Source organism: Ylistrum balloti, unplaced genomic scaffold (genome assembly GCF_031769215.1).
Source record: "Ylistrum balloti isolate Yb309-2 unplaced genomic scaffold, AGI_CSIRO_Ybal_v1 Utg371944, whole genome shotgun sequence".
In the NCBI taxonomy this organism is placed as follows: domain Eukaryota; kingdom Metazoa; phylum Mollusca; class Bivalvia; order Pectinida; family Pectinidae; genus Ylistrum; species Ylistrum balloti.
This window is the reverse complement of record NW_026782953.1, coordinates 144,061-163,513: the sequence shown is the minus strand read 5'-3', so window position 1 is coordinate 163,513 and position 19,453 is coordinate 144,061. Positions and strand designations below refer to the sequence as shown.

General features: G+C 36.9%; 1 protein-coding gene across 1 annotated transcript; it reads right to left on the bottom strand.

Moving 5' to 3' along the window:
- Window positions 1-9,130: 9,130 nt before the first annotated feature.
- Window positions 9,131-18,290, bottom strand: LOC132563976 (GLIPR1-like protein 1). The gene is made up of 6 exons (XM_060228729.1): window positions 18,068-18,290; window positions 16,312-16,658; window positions 13,901-14,033; window positions 12,327-12,433; window positions 9,873-9,982; window positions 9,131-9,404 (listed from the first exon to the last, which is right to left on the bottom strand). Exons 1-6 carry the CDS (start codon window positions 18,288-18,290, stop codon window positions 9,131-9,133), a joined length of 1,194 nt encoding a protein of 397 aa, XP_060084712.1.
- Between the last annotated feature and the right edge of the window lie 1,163 nt (window positions 18,291-19,453).

The window sequence follows — 19,453 nt, the reverse complement described above, 5'->3', positions numbered from 1 at the left end:
CGTTTGTACCTGGTGTCTGATATTTAATCTGTAGGTATCGTTTGTACCTGGTGTCTGATAGTCTGTAGGTATCGTTTGTTCCTGGTATCTGATAGTCTGTAGGTATCGTTTGTACCTGGTGTCTGATAGTCTGTAGGCATCGTTTGTACCTGGTGTCTGATAGTCTGTAGGCATCGTTTGTTCCTGGTATCTGATAGTCTGTAGGTATCGTTTGTACGTGGTGTCTGATAGTCTGTAGGTATCGTTTGTACCTGGTATCTAATATTTAGTCTGTAGGTATCGTTTGTACCTGGTGTCTGATAGTCTGTATGTATCGTTTGTACCTGGTGTCTGATAGTCTGCAGGTATCGTTTGTACCTGGTATCTAATATTTAGTCTGTAGGTATCGTTTGTACCTGGTGTCTGATAGCCTGTAGGTATCGTTTGTACCTGGTGTCTGATATAGTCTGTAGATATCGTTTGTACCTGGTGTCTGAAAGTCTGTAGGTATCGTTTGTACCTGGTGTCTGATTGTCTGTAGGTATCGTTTGTACCTGGTATCTAATATTTAGTCTGTAGGTATCGTTTGTACCTGGTGTCTGATAGTCTGTAGGTATCGTTTGTACCTGGTGTCTGATAGTATATTTAGTCTGTAGATATCGTTTGTTCCTGGTATCTGATAGTCTGTAGGTATCGTTTGTACCTGGTGTCTAATATTTAGTCTGTAGGCATCGTTTGTACCTGGTGTCTGATAGTCTGTAGGTATCGTTTGTACCTGGTGTCTGATAGTCTGTAGGTATCGTTTGTACCTGGTGTCTGATATTTAATCTGTAGGTATCGTTTGTACCTGGTGTCTGATAGTCTGTAGGTATCGTTTGTTCCTGGTATCTGATAGTCTGTAGGTATCGTTTGTACCTGGTGTCTGATAGTCTGTAGGCATACCTGGTGTCTGATAGTCTGTAGGTATCGTTTGTACCTGGTGTCTGATAGTCTGTATAGTCTGTCTGATAGGTATCGTTTGTACCTGGTATCTAATATTTAGTCTGTAGGTATCGTTTGTACCTGGTGTCTGATAGTCTGTAGGTATCGTTTGTACCTGGTGTCTGATAGTCTGTAGGTATCGTTTGTACCTGGTATCTAATATTTAGTCTGTAGGTATCGTTTGTACCTGGTGTCTGATATAGTCTGTAGATATCGTTTGTACCTGGTGTCTGAAAGTCTGTAGGTATCGTTTGTACCTGGTGTCTGATTGTCTGTAGGTATCGTTTGTACCTGGTATCTAATATTTAGTCTGTAGGTATCGTTTGTACCTGGTGTCTGATAGTCTGTAGGTATCGTTTGTACCTGGTGTCTTATATTTAGTCTGTAGATATCGTTTGTTCCTGGTATCTGATAGTCTGTAGGTATCGTTTGTACCTGGTGTCTGATAGTCTTTAGGTATCGTTTGTACCTGGGGTTTGATAGTCTGTAGGTATCGTTTGTACCTGGTGTCTGATAGTCTGTAGGTATCGTTTGTACCTGGTGTCTGATAGTCTGTAGGTATCGTTTGTACCTGGTTTCTAATATTTAGTCTGTAGGTATCGTTTGTACCTGGTGTCTAATATTTAGTCTGTAGGTATCGTTTGTACCTGGTGTCTGATAGTCTGTAGGTATCGTTTGTATCTGGTGTCTGATAGTCTGTAGGTATCGATCGTTTCTTGAATCTTATATTTAGTCTGTAGGTATCGTTTGTACCTGGTGTCTTATATTTAGTCTGTAGATATCTTTTGTTCCTTGTATCATATAGTCTGTAGGTATCGTTTGTACCTGGTGTCTGAAAGTCTGTAGGTATCGTTTGTACCTGGTGTCTGATATCTGTAGTATCGTTTGTACCTGGTATCTAATATTTAGTCTGTTTGTACCTGGTGTCTGATAGTCTGTAGGTATCGTTTGTACCTGGTGTCTGATATCTGTAGGTATCGTCTGTAGGTATCGTTTGTACCTGGTGTCTGGTCTGTAGGTATCGTTTGTACCTGGTGTCTAATATTTAGTCTGTATATTTTGTACCTGTCTGTAGGTATCGTTTGTACCTGGTGTCTGATAGTCTGTAGGTATCGTTTGTACCTGGTATATTTAGTCTGTAGGTATCGTTTGTACCTGGTGTCTGATAGTCTGTAGGTATCGTTTGTACCTGGTGTCTGATATTTAGTATCTGTAGGTGTCTGATATCTGTAGGTATCGTTTGTACCTGGTGTCTGATAGTCTGTAGGTATCGTTTGTACCTGGTGTCTGATAGTCTGTAGGTATCGTTTGTACCTGGTGTCTGATAGTCTGTAGGTATCGTTTGTACCTGGTGTCTGATAGTCTGTAGGTATCGTTTGTACCTGGTATCTAATATTTAGTCTGTAGGTATCGTTTGTACCTGGTGTCTGATAGTCTGTAGGTATCGTTTGTATCTGGTGTCTGATAGTCTGTAGGTATCGTTTGTACCTGGTATCTAATATTTAGTCTGTAGGTATCGTTTGTACCTGGTGTCTGATAGTCTGTAGGTATCGTTTGTACCTGGTGTCTTAAATAGTCTGTAGGTATCGTTTGTACCTGGTGTCTGATAGTCTGTAGGTATCGTTTGTACCTGGTGTCTGATAATCTGTAGGTATCGTTTGTACCTGGTGTCTGATATTTAATCTGTAGGTATCGTTTGTACCTGGTGTCTGATAGTCTGTAGGTATCGTTTGTACCTGGTGTCTGTAGGTATCGTTTGTACCTGGTGTCTGATAGTCTGTAGGTATCGTTTGTACCTGGTGTCTGATTTAGTCTGTAGGTATCGTTTGTACCTGGTGTCTGATAGTCTGTAGGTATCGTTTGTACCTGGTCTGTAGGTAGTCTGTAGGTATCGTTTGTACCTGGTGTCTGATATTTAGTCTGTAGGTATCGTTTGTACCTGGTTCTGTATCCTGGTGTCTGATATTTAGTCTGTAGGTATCGTTTGTACGTGGTGTCTGATAGTCTGTAGGTATCGTTTGTACCTGGTGTCTGATAGTCTGTAGGTATCGTTTGTACCTGGTGTCTGATAGTCTGTAGGTATCGTTTGTACCTGGTGTCTGATAGTCTGTAGGTATCGTTTGTACCTGGTGTCTGATATTTAGTCTGTAGGTATCGTTTGTACCTGGTGTCTGATAGTCTGTAGGTATATCGTTTGTACCTGGTGTCTGATAGATATCGTTTGTACCTGTCTGTAGGTATATCGTTTGTACCTGGTGTCTGATAGTCTGTAGGTATCGTTTGTACCTGGTATCTAATATTTAGTCTGTAGGTATCGTTTGTACCTGGAGTCTGATAGTCTGTAGGTATCTTTTTTACCTGGTATCTAATATTTAGTCTGTTTCTAATATTTAGTCTGTAGGTATCGTTTGTACCTGGTGTCTAATATTTAGTCTGTAGGTATCGTTTGTACCTGGTGTCTGATAGTCTGTAGGTAGGTATCGTTTGTACTTGGTATCTAATATTTAGTCTGTAGGTATCGTTTGTACCTGGTGTCTGATAGTCTGTAGGTATCTTTTTTACCTGGTATCTAATATTTAGTCTGTAGGTATCGTTTGTACCTGGTGTCTGATAGTCTGTAGGCATCGTTTGTACCTGGTGTCTGATAGTCTGTAGGCATCGTTTGTTCCTGGTATCTGATAGTCTGTAGGTATCGTTTGTACCTGGTGTCTGATAGTCTGTAGGTATCGTTTGTACCTGGTGTCTGATATTTAGTCTGTAGATATCGTTTGTACCTGGTGTCTGATAGTCTGTAGGTATCGTTTGTACCTGGTGTCTGATTGTCTGTAGGTATCGTTTGTACCTGGTATCTAATATTTAGTCTGTAGGTATCGTTTGTACCTGGTGTCTGATAGTCTGTAGGTATCGTTTGTACCTGGTGTCTGATAGTCTGTAGGTATCGTTTGTACCTGGTGTCTGATAGTCTGTAGGTATCGTTTGTACCTGGTGTCTGATAGTCTGTAGGTATCGTTTGTACCTGGTGTCTTATATTTAGTCTGTAGGTATCGTTTGTACCTGGTGTCTGATAGTCTGTAGGTATCGTTTGTACCTGGTGTCTGATAGTCTGTAGGTATCGTTTGTACCTGGTGTCTAATATTTAGTCTGTAGGTATCGTTTGTACCTGGTGTCTGATAGTCTGTAGGTATCGTTTGTACCTGGTGTCTGATAGTCTGTAGGTATCGTTTGTACCTGGTGTCTTATATTTAGTCTGTAGGTATAGTTTGTTCGGTGTCTGTTATTGTAGGCATCGTTTGTCTGATAGTATGTAGGTATCGTTTGTACCTGGTGTCCTGAATAGTCTGTCTGAAGTCTGTAGGTATCGTTTGTACCTGGTGTCTGATATCGTCTGTAGGTATCGTTTGTACCTGGTATCTAATATTTAGTCTGTAGGTATCGTTTGTACCTGGTGTCTGATAGTCTGTAGGTATCGTTTGTACCTGGTGTCTTATATTTAGTCTGTAGGTATCGTTTGTACCTGGTGTCTGATAGTCTGTAGGTATCGTTTGTACTTGGTATCTAATATTTAGTCTGTAGGTATCGTTTGTACCTGGAGTCTGATAGTCTGTAGGTATCTTTTTTACCTCGTATCTAATATTTAGTATCTGTACCTGGTATCTATATTTAGTCTGTAGGTATCGTTTGTACCTGGTGTCTGATAGTCTGTAGGTATCGTTTGTACCTGGTGTCTTATATTTAGTCTGTAGGTATCGTTTGTTCCTGGTATCTGATAGTCTGTAGGTATCGTTTGTACCTGGTGTCTGATAGTCTTTAGGTATCGTTTGTACCTGGGGTTTGATAGTCTGTAGGTATCGTTTGTACCTGGTGTCTGATAGTCTGTAGGTATCGTTTGTACCTGGTGTCTGATAGTCTGTAGGTATCGTTTGTACCTGGTGTCTGATAGTCTGTAGGTATCGTTTGTACCTGGTGTCTGATATTTAGTCTGTAGGTATCGTTTGTACCTGGTGTCTGATATTAAATCTGTAGGTCTCGTTTGTCCCTGGTGTCTGAGAGTCTGTAGGTATCGTTTGTACCTGGTGTCTGATAGTCTGTAGGTATCGTTTGTACCTGGTGTCTGAATAGTCTGTAGGTATCGTTTGTACCTGGTGTCTGATTGTCTGTAGGTATCGTTTGTACCTGGTATCTAATATTTAGTCTGTAGGTATCGTTTGTACCTGGTGTCTGATAGTCTGTAGGTATCGTTTGTACCTGGTGTCTTATATTTAGTCTGTAGGTATCGTTTGTACCTGGTGTCTGATAGTCTGTAGGTATCGTTTGTACCTGGTATCTAATATTTAGTCTGTAGGTATCGTTTGTACCTGGAGTCTGATAGTCTGTAGGTATCTTTTTTACCTGGTATCTAATATTTAGTCTGTAGGTATCGTTTGTACCTGGTGTCTGATAGTCTGTAGGTATCGTTTGTACCTGGTGTCTTATATTTAGTCTGTAGATATCGTTTGTTCCTGGTATCTGATAGTCTGTAGGTATCGTTTGTACCTGGTGTCTGATAGTCTTTAGGTATCGTTTGTACCTGGGGTTTGATAGTCTGTAGGTATCGTTTGTACCTGGTGTCTGATAGTCTGTAGGTATCGTTTGTACCTGGTGTCTGATAGTCTGTAGGTATCGTTTGTACCTGGTTTCTAATATTTAGTCTGTAGGTATCGTTTGTACCTGGTGTCTAATATTTAGTCTGTAGGTATCGTTTGTACCTGGTGTCTGATAGTCTCTAGGTATCGTTTGTACCTGGTGTCTGATAGTCTGTAGGTATCGTTAGTACCTGGTATCTAATATTTAGTCTGTAGGTATCGTTTGTACCTGGTGTCTGATATAGTCTGTAGATATCGTTTGTACCTGGTGTCTGAAAGTCTGTAGGTATCGTTTGTACCTGGTGTCTGATAGTCTGTAGGTATCGTTTGTACCTGGTATCTAATATTTAGTCTGTAGGTATCGTTTGTACCTGGTGTCTGATAGTCTGTAGGTATCGTTTGTACCTGGTGTCTGATAGTCTGTAGGTATCGTTTGTACCTGGTATCTAATATTTAGTCTGTAGGTATCGTTTGTACCTGGTGTCTGAAAGTCTGTAGGTATCGTTTGTACCTGGTGTCTGATATAGTCTGTAGATATCGTTTGTACCTGATGTCTGAAAGTCTGTAGGTATCGTTTGTACCTGGTGTCTGATTGTCTGTAGGTATCGTTTGTACCTGGTATCTAATATTTAGTCTGTAGGTATCGTTTGTACCTGGTGTCTGATAGTCTGTAGGTATCGTTTGTACCTGGTGTCTAATATTTAGTCTGTAGGTATCGTTTGTACCTGGTGTCTGATAGTCTGTAGGTATCGTTTGTACCTGGTGTCTGATAGTCTGTAGGTATCGTTTGTACCTGGTGTCTGATAGTCTGTAGGTATCGTTTGTACATGGTGTCTGATATTTAGTCTAGGTATCGTTTGTACCTAGTGTCTGATATTTAGTCTGTAGGTATCGTTTGTACGTAGAATCTGTCATCTAGTCTGTTGGTTTCGCTTTTAATGCAATTTTTGGATATTGCTACAGCTTTAACAAATCTCTTAATTTAAAATTACGTGTCTATTTAAGTTTATTTTTACAGAAATGAAGATCGAACGATCTATGCACGTTTTGCTAACAGCCAATTTGCTGGGAGCCAAGTCTTATTGATATTGATACATGTGTTTTTATTTGCTGTTATTAAGCATTAAGCTTTCTTGTCATGGTATTTATAGTCGGTAAAATGCAAATACGATACTTGGCAAAATGGTTTGCTCGCCTGCAAAACTCTGTCATTCATTTCAGCCATTAATGTCATAACACGACAGTTCATTTCTTATTTTTACCTCCTCTAATTGTGGTGCAGTGCTCTCCCCTAGTTTTAGTAGACTGAAACTAAACTCATTAATAAGTCATTAACGAAAGCGGAGAATGGAACCGCCGTTTGGACGACTAACCGTCGCTGTTTCTGTTCCCACAATGCTGCTGCTTTGAAGATGAGTCGTAATGATCATACTCGCTCTCTTACACCATCTCCCCAGCACCGTGTCACTTTAGAATTGACTTTGGTCACTCGAGGAAGGCCTATAGTTCTGGTGGTTTCTATTCCCTGCGAACGGTTTTACTCTCAGCATTGTGGATGTTAACAATAGCAGTACAATGCCAACCGAGTGTCCGGTTGAATGTCTTCAGCAGTAAACTCCAGTGTGGTAGCATTATGAAGTTGACATCATTTCCGCGATATCATAGGGAGTTTTACTCGTACTTATCGTACTAGTTCTCTAAACCACATACACTCGACGCAATGCGCTCATTTCGCTGATACGTCCTGATAACTTCTGGAAGGCATCCCAGTTTGATCTAGCTGTTTATAGGAGTGATATCAAACCAAACCAAACCTCAATACTGGCATCATAATGGTCACACGCTGGATGGCATTCACTGTAGCTTAAATCACACATCTTTCTAGATAATCTGAACAAACTTAAAGTGGACCCTCAGTAATTCGGAAATCTTCGTTCCCGTATAAAATCGCCCGGATTGCGAGTTTTCTGGACTGCCGAGTTCAGCCAATCTACCGGAGTTATTCCTTTGATTACATAACAGTGGTATATTTTTTAAGCAAGACGGCGCCATTTCAGCATGTTACACTGTGCAGCAGAATCCTGTCTATAGTTACTGAAAGACATGTCTGACAGAAAGCGATCGGCATAACAAAACATCCGGTCAAACGAGTCAAACATCAATGCAGTCCACATGCAAGAACTTTCTTTGGCAGCAAAAATGAAGAGCGCCTGGAAGTGACTTCCTGTTACCTTTCTGCATACTTTTAGCAGAAGGGCGCCATTGCAGCGTGTTGCACTTTACAATTGAAGTTATTTTACCCACCTCACCCGTGGCCCTTTTCATGCTTGCGAACCCAACCATTTATTGGTCCAATACCATTTCTTAGTTATAGAAAGACCATTACCAACATCTTATCTCAAGCTTCATTTGCCTTACAAATGAGGTAATATGTACAGAATGTGAGTTTTCCGGGCTATCGGCGTCCGGATTATCGCGGATTCACTGTAAAGTGCTAGTTTCCCCCTATCATCCACTTAAAGATACATTTGCTTAGCATATTTACAGGGCATGTTGAAATTCACATGACGTATTACAAAAACAGTGATTGTAAATACAATGATATAAATATGTAATTCTAACAAATAAAATGCGAACGATCTTATGTCACTTCTTTATTGTTTATTTAGTCTTATTTTTCCCGGAAATCTCTCAACCTTTCTAAAAATATAAACCCGGTATATACTGTCTATTGAATCACATATTAACAATACTCATCAACTCATATATTAATATTTCAGATATCATTGCAACGAAGAAGCAGGGTTACGGATTCTGAATTATCTCTTGCAATATTCTCCCTTCTATAGAGAAATGTTATCTTTTATTGACTTTTGTCATTCTTTTATCTAGTTTTATCTAAAAAAAGGATGTATTGAAAATCCAAATAATCTATAGGCACAGCATTTCTCTTCTAACACATAGGAGGGTTGGATCAATGGTTAGGACATGTTTTTGTTATCAAACGACATTTCATACTCTCAATTTTGTATCTGTTCAGCATTAAATCGATCAACCCAACAAATGTCTTCACATTTCCCCTACATTTAGATCTGAATACTATCGTTTACTAGAAATGAACGGTACGTGAACTTACTGGAACTGACCTTCAATGTACTGAATTAATTTCGTGGTCAATATTTAACGTTTTGGATTAAGACATTATCGGTTTTTACTCTCGACAACAAAAGGAAACGAGGAAGTAAAAATTGCCATTTGTTTCTTAATCTGCTAATTCTGTGTACATTTCCGTAACTACTATGTCACGTCCTTTGATCTTTAAAATCTGTTCCAACTGCTATTGAATTGAAAATGAAATAAGTTTGATTCTACCGAAATGGTAAAGAAAGAACCAAGATTAAGGTGCTAGACATTAGAATTTGCCATGATAAAGAAATTGTACTGCTACCTGTAATTAATTTATCTTTACATTTACATAAATCAATGCGTCATCCTTACGAAAATATCAGATGGATTCCGAGGAGAAAACAGCCTAACCACATGAGTCATTAAACGGGTGAGCGACGGCGACGACGTGACCGTGTCCTCCTTCTGGTAGACTTTCTCCGGCTAGTCCTACTGCTTGTCCTACTCTTGGTACGTGTTATAACGGTATTTCCAGAACTACCTGATCCACTGACGACCTGTTGTTTACCCGTACCACTAACACTTTTCCATCTGTTACTAGAAACCCCCTCGTCTCGATTATTTTTAACAGAACCATTTGTTCGACTATTTCCGCCCGTTTTCGCCTCATATGGTCGTGCTCCATTAATATTTCCGCTGGAATGGCAATATAAAATTGGCTTTTTATGTTATAAAAGATCTTCAAACAAAATAATTAATCAATAAAACACCAAGGATGATAAGATATTCAATATAAATGTGTTCTTTCAAAAGTACGCTTCGCACCGACTACATAATTACGGCAAACGTTAAAATCACTTAAAATTCATCAGACTTTTTTTCTTTCAACAGCAATATAGAAGAATATCTTATGGATAAAAGTGTTATTGTTTACTGTAATGAAATAACACTTTCGAAGACTTAACCCCAAAACAATCGAAAAAGCGAATATTCAACTACCAAATTGATTAAAATACAAATCATAATAATACTTTACGTCATTAAGTAGCGTGTAATGGTGCTTTTAATCAGATGGAAAAAATACTTCAAAATAACAGCGTAGTAAACAGAATAATGAACAGCATTTTCAAAAATAAAGACTACTAAATATCCTCCATGTCTTACCCAGGTCCGTAGTTACAGACGACATAATAGGCGTCACCTCGTCTCCAGAATGCTACTTTTCGACAGAAATGGATTCCACAGCCTACCATGTTTGTTGTAGCCCAGATCATCTGAAAGTCAATGTGTTCTCGTGATCAGACCTCCCCTCGTTTATATACCATTGGAAAAGCACTCTTAAAATGGCAATCGGGAAAATGACGACGAAACTTTATGAAACATTTTGATCAAAGAAACAATATTCAACAGTGAGATCGTGATGTTCTTGATAAAAACTTCCAATCGTCCAAAATAACTCACATCTCTCGAAATATTGTAAGTCTGATACTAAAAGCAGGCGTTTGAGTACAGTACTACACTTGTGTAGGCTGTCATTTTCACTTCGATGAGTCGAATAGTCACCACAGGAACCTCGCAAGCATCACGTTTAATGGAAGTGTTCCTTTTAGATTAAGTTATGAGATCGATTTAAGCGACTATTGATCGGAAAATTATCCACAATCGAAGTGGACAATATTTTTTTTTATTCTTTAAGATTGTATTAAGGTCAGATTTAACCTTGGCTTTGGTGATAATTCTTAAACGGTTAGGAGATAGAAAGTAATTTAAAAACAAAAAATAATGTTTCACTTATTTAGAAGTGTTGATTTTTCGAATTGATGTTTTTCATTTTTCATGAATAGCAGGCATTTTTTATTATCTTCGAGGCGATCTTTGTCCAGCAAATTTCTTAAATGTATACAATAGTGTGTTGAATTCTACCCAAGAACCACTAAAGCCGATTGACAGCACTAACTACGCCATCACAAAATATAGCCCTCAAGTAACAAAGTTACAAATTGTTATATCAAGCGCTCCGTTGTAGCTTTTAACACAAATATAACAAAGTGTTAAAAAAACCCACAAAAGTCCATTACGTTGGTATTTATTTTATATTGACTTATGTCCTAATTCCGGCCAAACAGGACTTCAATACATCCTTAAAAAGAAGAAAGTCGTCTTTCTGAATTTGATAAACCTGGGAATGTCCTTGTTTTATGTCCTGATAACTTCTTCGATAAATTAATCCTCTCAAGAAAAAAAAGGAAAGAAAAAAATAGTCAACCAATAGACCAGCACTTAGACATACCTTCTATCGATCTCATGTCCTCAACATTATATTTCACTTTGACGGTTGTTGTTCTTTTCAAGAACGCTGTTTTTAATGACATTCGCCTTTATCAGGAAAGATGATTCCAATGATAATATATGTGATGATAACAAAGTGATTTAATGATATTAATACAAAAGTTTGGGCAAGGCTCTGACTGCACAACAAGCCAAATTAGATACAAACATAGAAAAATACAATTTTGTGTTTTTCTTTTCTCTTTTTGTTTTCGGAGTAGTAGCTTTTAGTTCATTTGAGAGGTGTGTGTCATAGACTGCTTTGTTTTGACTTATCTATAGCCTGGAGTATCAATTGTGTATAGTGTCCACACTATTGTAGCCTGGTATATAACCTATGTAGAGTGTCCAAACTGGTGTAGCCGGTATATAACCTATGTAGAGTGTCCAAACTGGTGTAGCCGGTATATAACCTATGTAAAGTGTCCAAACTGGTGTAGCCGGTATATAACCTATGTAAAGTGTCCAAACTGGTGTAGCCGGTCTATAACCTATGTAAAGTGTCCAAACTGGTGTAGCCAATATATAACCTATGTAAAGTGTCCACACTTTTAAAGCCTGGTATATTACCAGTGTATAGTAACCACGCAATTGACCAGTGATATATTACCTGTGTATAGTACCCACGCAATTGACCAGGGACATATTACCTGTGTATATTGCCCACACTGTTGACCAGAGACATATTTCCTGTGTATAGTGCCCACATTGTTGATCAGGGACATAATACCTGTGTATAGTGCCCACACTGTTGACCAGGGACATATTACATGTGTATAGTGCCCTCACTTTTGACCAGTGACATATTACTTGTGTTTAGTGCCCACATAGTTGACCAGGGACATATTACCTGTGTATAGTGCCCTCACTTTTGACCAGGGATATATTACCTGTGTATAGTGCCCACATAGTTGACCAGGGACATATTACCTGTGTATAGTGCCCACATTGTTGACCAGGGACATATTACCTGTGTATAATGCCCACATTGTTGACCAGGGACATATTACCTGTGTATAATGCCCACATTGTTGACCAGGGACATATTACCTGTGTATAATGCCCACATTGTTGACCAGGGACATATTACCTGTGTATAATGCCCACATTGTTGACCAGGGACATATTACCTGTGTATAATGCCCACATTGTTGACCAGGGACATATTACCTGTGTATAATGCCCACATTGTTGACCAGGGACATATTACCTGTGTATAATGCCCACATTGTTGACCAGGGACATATTACCTGTGTATAGTGCCCACATTGTTGACCAGGGACATATTACCTGTGTATAATGCCCACATTGTTGACCAGGGACACAGGTATTTGCCCAGTAATCGTAGTACGCCTTTTCGTCTGCCCAGCTCTTCACGCTTTTCGTCACGCCGTACGCTGTAATGGATGTCAGTGTTATGGTTATTGTTTTCTGTTTGTTAACCCTAATCCATTTTGGTATGTAATTTTCTACCGAGGAAGTAATCTTTTCCGATAGAAATTATTTAAGGATTGTTCATAAATATTTGAGAAATGTCCATTCTGAACTCTTTTTATATAAATGTAGTTCACGTGAAGCTGTTTGTATTGTTCTATTTATTAACATAAGTATTAAGACGATTATGAAACACTTCTACTATTTTTTCTTACATTTATTTCACAGAAATTGTATAGAATTCGACCCTAATGTTAACACCATGAATTTTAATATTGTTGACATATTCGGACTTTTGATGTACACATATCTTCTAATATCATATAAGATATTTCTGATCAAATGTATTACATAAACATGAATAGTTTTAATTATTTGTAGATGAAGGCATCCATATGTAGTGAAGTATAAAGGCACGGTAAGCATATAGATACTAACAAAAGACGGATTTTATAAAGCATTTTGTGATTATATAAACCCACACTACCATGTATGTATGTATTGCATTTGTCTCGATCCAACACATGTGAACTTTGTGACACGAGATATCGCCATATGTAACAGCGAAATATCATTTTCTGAATGCTGTCTCCCGTAACATCCAAACACATACAATGTGGATAATCTCACCGATTTATTTACATATCGGATAAGCATACAATAATGTGATAAGCAGGCGTGAGATGTAAACCATGCATGAGAGGAGAAAAAATATACCATTGTCGATAATACTATTTATCGTATTTAGTTATCGGTGTTGTATAAATGTGAAGCGTTTTAAAACGTTCTTTCCAAATTTACACTGTAAAATTTATTAATATTCGTTACTGATTTATTTTCGCTTAATTTGTGGGTACTTAAACTCCACGAATTTATATGCCTACGAAATGATAAACTGATAAAAGTTGACACGGAATAGAATATTTGTGGATTTTGTGAGCGAGATTTATCCATGAAATTAAGTGCCAACGACAATGATGATTTTCCCATAGAAATATGATTTTACAGTACTGTCTGCAGTGATTATATTTCTTTTGATTATACAGTATTTTGGTAAGAAAAAATAATTCTATTTACGCGATTTTATCTATCCACGAAAACAACGATAAGTTGAAAAATGATTACTTTAGCAGTATATCTTCAAGACAAAACCAAACGTTCTCCTGATACCAATTATACATAACTCATCTGTAATGTACTGGTAGTAGGTTACAATCACTCTCCCTTTCTCGTGTCAAAAGACGCTTCCGATAAACGACACGTAATTGGTTTGGAAAAGGTGGCCTCTTCAGCATGCGTGACTGATGAAGTTATTAGTAGGAAAACATGTATGATAAAGTCTATATACAACATAATATAAATATTACTAGGATGTATTGTTACCGATGTAACTTTCCAGTGACAGACAGGAACATATGTACCCTACTTACCCGTGGATATGTATAGGTTTTCCCCGACAAAGCGGTAACCTAATTTATTCCTCCGTCCTGACTTGTCACTGTGTTGCCACTCACACCTCTCAGCATACTCCTGAGCCTTTCCTGCTAGTACATCACTCCATTGCTACAGTTAAACAGTACTATTACATATCAGTTCACAATAACACCATATTTCATGGTTTATACCTTGATGATTTTTGTATCTTTGATGATTTACCTACACAATCTACCTTCTTTCGTTACATTTATACGATGAAACTATTTGAATCTGGGAAAACCCGATTACATTAGAAAACATTAAAGTGTTTATCAATAACGTAATATGCTTCAATTAAAGAGTAATATTACAAATCAGTTCACAGTAATTACCATATTTCATAATATATGATTTGACGTGTTTGTGTCTTTGATGATTCACCTGCTCTATCACTAATGCTTACTTTGTAGAATTTACACCTTCTTTCGTTACATTAATATGGTGACATTATTTGAATCTGAATAATCTGACTACAATATAATAAATAGCATTTAACATGATAGTAGCAATAATGTATAAATGCTTTTAACGAGGTTTCAACAGTATACTGACAATCTGAATATCAAAATGACAGAATAATAATAATAAATTTATTCAGGATAAAGATGTGCAGATTTGTATACAAAACATATTAATATATGGCACATATAACATGTTATACATAATCATGAATAAGTTGTTTGCTACATCTTTAATGTATCAGCAAGTGATGTTTATAAATAAAGACAAAAGTACATATATCCTAGGATTTCCCAAAAAGGCGTTGAAACGCATATTTCCATTGGGGTCCTTAAAATGGTTTTACAAATGTATTTCCATAAATAATATACATAATAGGTATCATGTTTCTCTTTCATTTTGTTTTGAAAGTGACGTTTCACTTGGATTTTTAACTTAAGCTTGTTTGGTATACTATTAATATAATCTGGAAGACAATTCCATTCTTTTGCGCCTGTAAAGTAGAATGTTGTAGATTCTTTACCTTGTACTGATGGGAGACTGAAATTATATGCCGAGGATAGAGTGTTTTGTAGACAAGGATTCTTGTTAAAGGAAATATACATATAGTTTGGAGCCTTTTCATGGAAAACATTAATCATATGATTCATTCTGACTAACCCTATAATTGATGTCTAACATGTTTGTACGCAAAAAATCACTGCATCTTTTACTGTGCCTATTTTGAACATTCAAAATAAATCTTATTACTTTGTTTTGTGCTACCTGTAATTTAGATTTAAGTTTTTTTTACAAACCTTCATACCAACCAGCACTGGCATAGTCGAAATGACAAAGAATCAATGCCGAGCAATGAGTTTTTCTCGACCTATACGATAGACATTGCTCGTTTCTGTAGAGAAATTTTAGTCGTTGATTTACTTTTTTAACAATGGAATCTACAATTTCTTCACCTGATAGCAAATCGTTAACGTCTATACCAAGATATTTTAAACACTTCATAACTTCAATGTCATGATTATTGCAAGATATTTTAAAATTCATATTTGTTGCTTTATCCAATTTTATTTTAGGGCCAAAAATAATACATTCGGTTTATCCATTGGTTTATCCATTGGTTTATCCATTGGTTTATCCATTGGTTTATCCATTGGTTTATCCATTGGTTTATCCATTGGTTTATCCATTGGTTTATCCATTGGTTTATCCATTGGTTTATCCATTGGTTTATCCATTGGTTTATCCATTGGTTTATCCATTCGGTTTATCCATTGGTTTATCCATTGGTTTATCCATTGGTTTATCCATTGGTTTATCCATTGATTTATCCATTGATTTATCCATTGGTTTATCCATTCGGTTTATCCATTCGGTTTATCCATTGGTTTATCCATTCGGTTTATCCATTGGTTTATCCATTGGTTTATCCATTGGTTTATCCATTGGTTTATCCATTGATTTATCCATTGGTTTATCCATTGGTTTATCCATTGGTTTATCCATTGGTTTATCCATTCGGTTTACAGAATTATTCTAGTAAAATACAATTTCTCTTTGTTATGTAGACAGAAAAACTGGTTAAGATCTTAGATGTTAAGCAACCAATGAAGATTCTAGAAGATTTCTAGTTTTAAAGAATAAAAAAGGCAAATGTATGGCTTTAAAAGCCTAGTTCTGTTAAATTTGCGTTTAACAGATATTTTCAAAAAAAAATGTCTTAAAATTGAGAAGGTAACACGGACATCTTAGCAAGTGGGTTTTGTGCTTTCCTCATAGAGAAATAATTTGCCGAAAACATGTGTACACAGAATATTATTTATTATGCCTATAAGATCTTGTATAAGAGAGTTGATGTAACACATTCTATTGTTAATATAAACAAGCTTTTAACAAACGTGTGACTCACCATACGTTCCATAATTTTTGGAGGAGGGTTAAGGTGTTGTCGTACGTCATTATGGTACTGCAAAAGTGTTGCCTGTTCCTGAGGAGTAAACTTAGACGGTGTTAGTGGCTTTGAACTCTTGTATGGTTGTTTCGGAGGTGCTGGTGTCATTGGCACAGTTTCTGGCCCCAGGAACACCTGGGGAGCCCCTATGTGGGAAGTGTGACTAGTAATGACGAATTTCCCATTTCCACCTTGCCTCTGTATACGTTCCTGATGCTCTTTTAACAATTTTTTCATTTTTTCCATCAGTGCCTCGCGGGACGAACCTGATCCGGATGCGGAAATAAAGACCCTCCGATTGGATCCTCCCTACAATCAGACTGTTTAAATCAGAGCAATATCCAAACCAAAAAAAAAAGAAAATACATCATGGTTTGATATGCTTAATTCATTCGAGTAGTGATCCGGTTCAGTATTTACTCATATAATCATGTGTATATATTTTTATGCATGATGTGGATAAGCATATGTACATGTGGATAGGTGTATATGCTGTGCATGATGTGGATAGGTCTATATGCAAGATGTGGGTAGGTATATCTGTTAGTGTGCAAAAGTCTCTAAACGGTACTATATGCATGATGTTGATAAGTCTGTGTGCATAGTATGTTGAGGTATATGTATGATGTAAATAGGTCTGTGTGCATGGTATGGTGAGATATATATGTATGGTGTAAATAGGTCTGTGTGCATGGTATGGTGAGGTATATATGTATGATGTAAATAGGTCTGTGTGCATTATTGGGATAAGTCTATATGCATGTTATGAATAGGTATATATACATGACGTGGATAGGTCTATGTGCATGATGTGCATGTGTCAATGTGCATAATAAAGATGAAGGATAATTTAACTTCATACACTTGTCTGGTCTTGATCGCAGCATATACACAGGTAGATAACTACATATTAAACTAGAGTTATAAGATTTGTTGAGTGAATATCACAACAGGTGAAAAAACTAAAGGAAGTTTCAGAACAAGGTGTCATACTTATTTGGAAACAGAATATTTAAGTACGATGTAAAATGGTAGTGATGTTCCTCGGGGATGAGTAGTATTATGTAAAACATCTACTAAATCATTTGTTCAGACTGGGGTTCATCATTAAATGTGTCGTGTTCCCTTATATGATGATATAGTAATGTATTGTGGAATAGAGGAGTTATTGCTGTGTGGCACACGTAATTGATAATTCATTTGGAATATATGTAAACACTAGTGTTGATAGGTAAACGTTGTAATGTCGACACTTGGTTTCTTAATGATGCTATAATAAAGCGTTAATAAAGCAACATTTATTTTGATTGCTATAACGAATGTCTAGTTTTCCACATCATTGTTTCATAATTTTTACAACGAACTACTTATGAGTACATTGGGCTTTCCATGTAATTCACAAGTACATATACAATGTGCTTTGAAATAATTCATTAGATGCAAAGTAAGCATTGATGACTGCACTGGTACCATTCCCATTTTACGTTTTTTCTAAATCTAGAATATTTTGTAAACATATGTGGGTAACTGTGATATGTACATGTTTCCGCATCAGTCATTATATTTTTCCTTTATATGTATTTTAATATATTCTCCAGGTGAAAGTCCATAATTATTGAGAAATACTTTATGATATGCAATCAAACTAAACTATGGAATAATTGTTAACTGTGTGCACTCACCATAGTCTGGCTGTTTCCTTGCTTGGGGAAGCCTTCCCCCGAAGAAACAATTCGTGTTTGAACGATCGGTTTAGGTGTTGGTGCAGGTATATAGTTCCCAAAGTTGCTCAATGGGCCACCTCCGGGGTTTATCTCGGAGTTTCCCGACGCAGATTTCCACACCGGGCCACGTTTCCGAAAATGTGAATTCGATTGACATTGATGAAATATCACAATACACAGAATAATTCCAACTTCGAACAACCGATCCACCATCTTGTTCGTAGCCATGAATCGGAGTGATGTATGTTGGGTCACCGAGCTCGTCACGTCTGTAACAGCTCATATATTACGCTTCTGACTTTGGACCTGTATACACACCAAGTCTTTGTTTTTACAATTCAAATTAATTACGGTGTGAAATATATCCATTACATTATTATCTTTTCGTATAAATTAATTGCATGTAAAACAAGGTTGTGTTGGTGTACCATAAAGAGGTAAAAGTCATTATTTCAGTGTCCTTATAATAGCCCTTTAGGTAGGGATGCTATCATCCCTTGAATCATATTCCCCTTACAGTGTTGTCACGAGACGGCAGGTGCTCGGAAGTTCAGCGCTCTTCATCAGTCACTATATATCCTTTGCTTGGGACCTAATCCCATACAAATATGACGTGGATACACTAGGATCAGACTTTATTCAATACTCTAGCCTTAAAAAGCTGTGAGTTTCTGAATGCTGTTAACATACTAATAATCATACATTTAAGCATTTATTATTGTACTAATTTGGAAAAAAGTTATTATGCGTTTAAATATGATTGCGTCAAATTCAATACGTTTACAGAAATATAACAATTATGGATATTTAAGTAATACATTGAATTTTGCCTAAAGCAAATGTCACGCGAGCCGTTTCTCAAAAAATGGTTTTGATCATTAAAAGGCATTTGCAGTAAAATTAAAATGACGATACATATCTTCGTTGAAAGCATTTTTCATTTCCTGTTAAATTTTTCGCAGTTTTGTCAAAACCTTGATGAAATGAAGTTGTATTTTCAAGAATAAACCTTTTAAAAAATAATATTCAATACATAGGAATTCAATTCACTGGGTTGCAGCATTTAATGAAACTCATTTATATTTGTCCTCAGTTGCATTGTGAATGCTGATTACTGAATGCACGTGTAACGGTGAACTATGACTAAGTAAAAATATATTCTTTTGTACCTTACCAAGTATCTAGTCATCAACTACCTTGTGGATATACATATCTTTTCCCTTAACTTGAAATACACCCAAACATTTACCTTTATCTCATTATAAGTGTTTATTGATTTTTGTATAGCATTTGTTTGTTACTTAAGATTTTCCCCAACCGCCTCCTAGTCCTTAGCATCACTGACAAGTTCTAGAAGGAAAACAGCTGTAGGATGT

Bases quoted from the DNA above. Each gene is read 5' to 3' on its own strand.
- LOC132563976 (XM_060228729.1), bottom strand. From the start codon at position 18,290: ATGGTGGATCGGTTGTTCGAAGTTGGAATTATTCTGTGTATTGTGATA. The intron at 9,983-12,326 runs GTAATATGTCCC...ATTGACTTTCAG, and splicing joins AATGTGGGCATTATACACAG to ATGATCTGGGCTACAACAAA. The intron at 9,405-9,872 runs GTAAGACATGGA...TTGCCATTCCAG, and splicing joins GTCTGTAACTACGGACCTGG to CGGAAATATTAATGGAGCAC.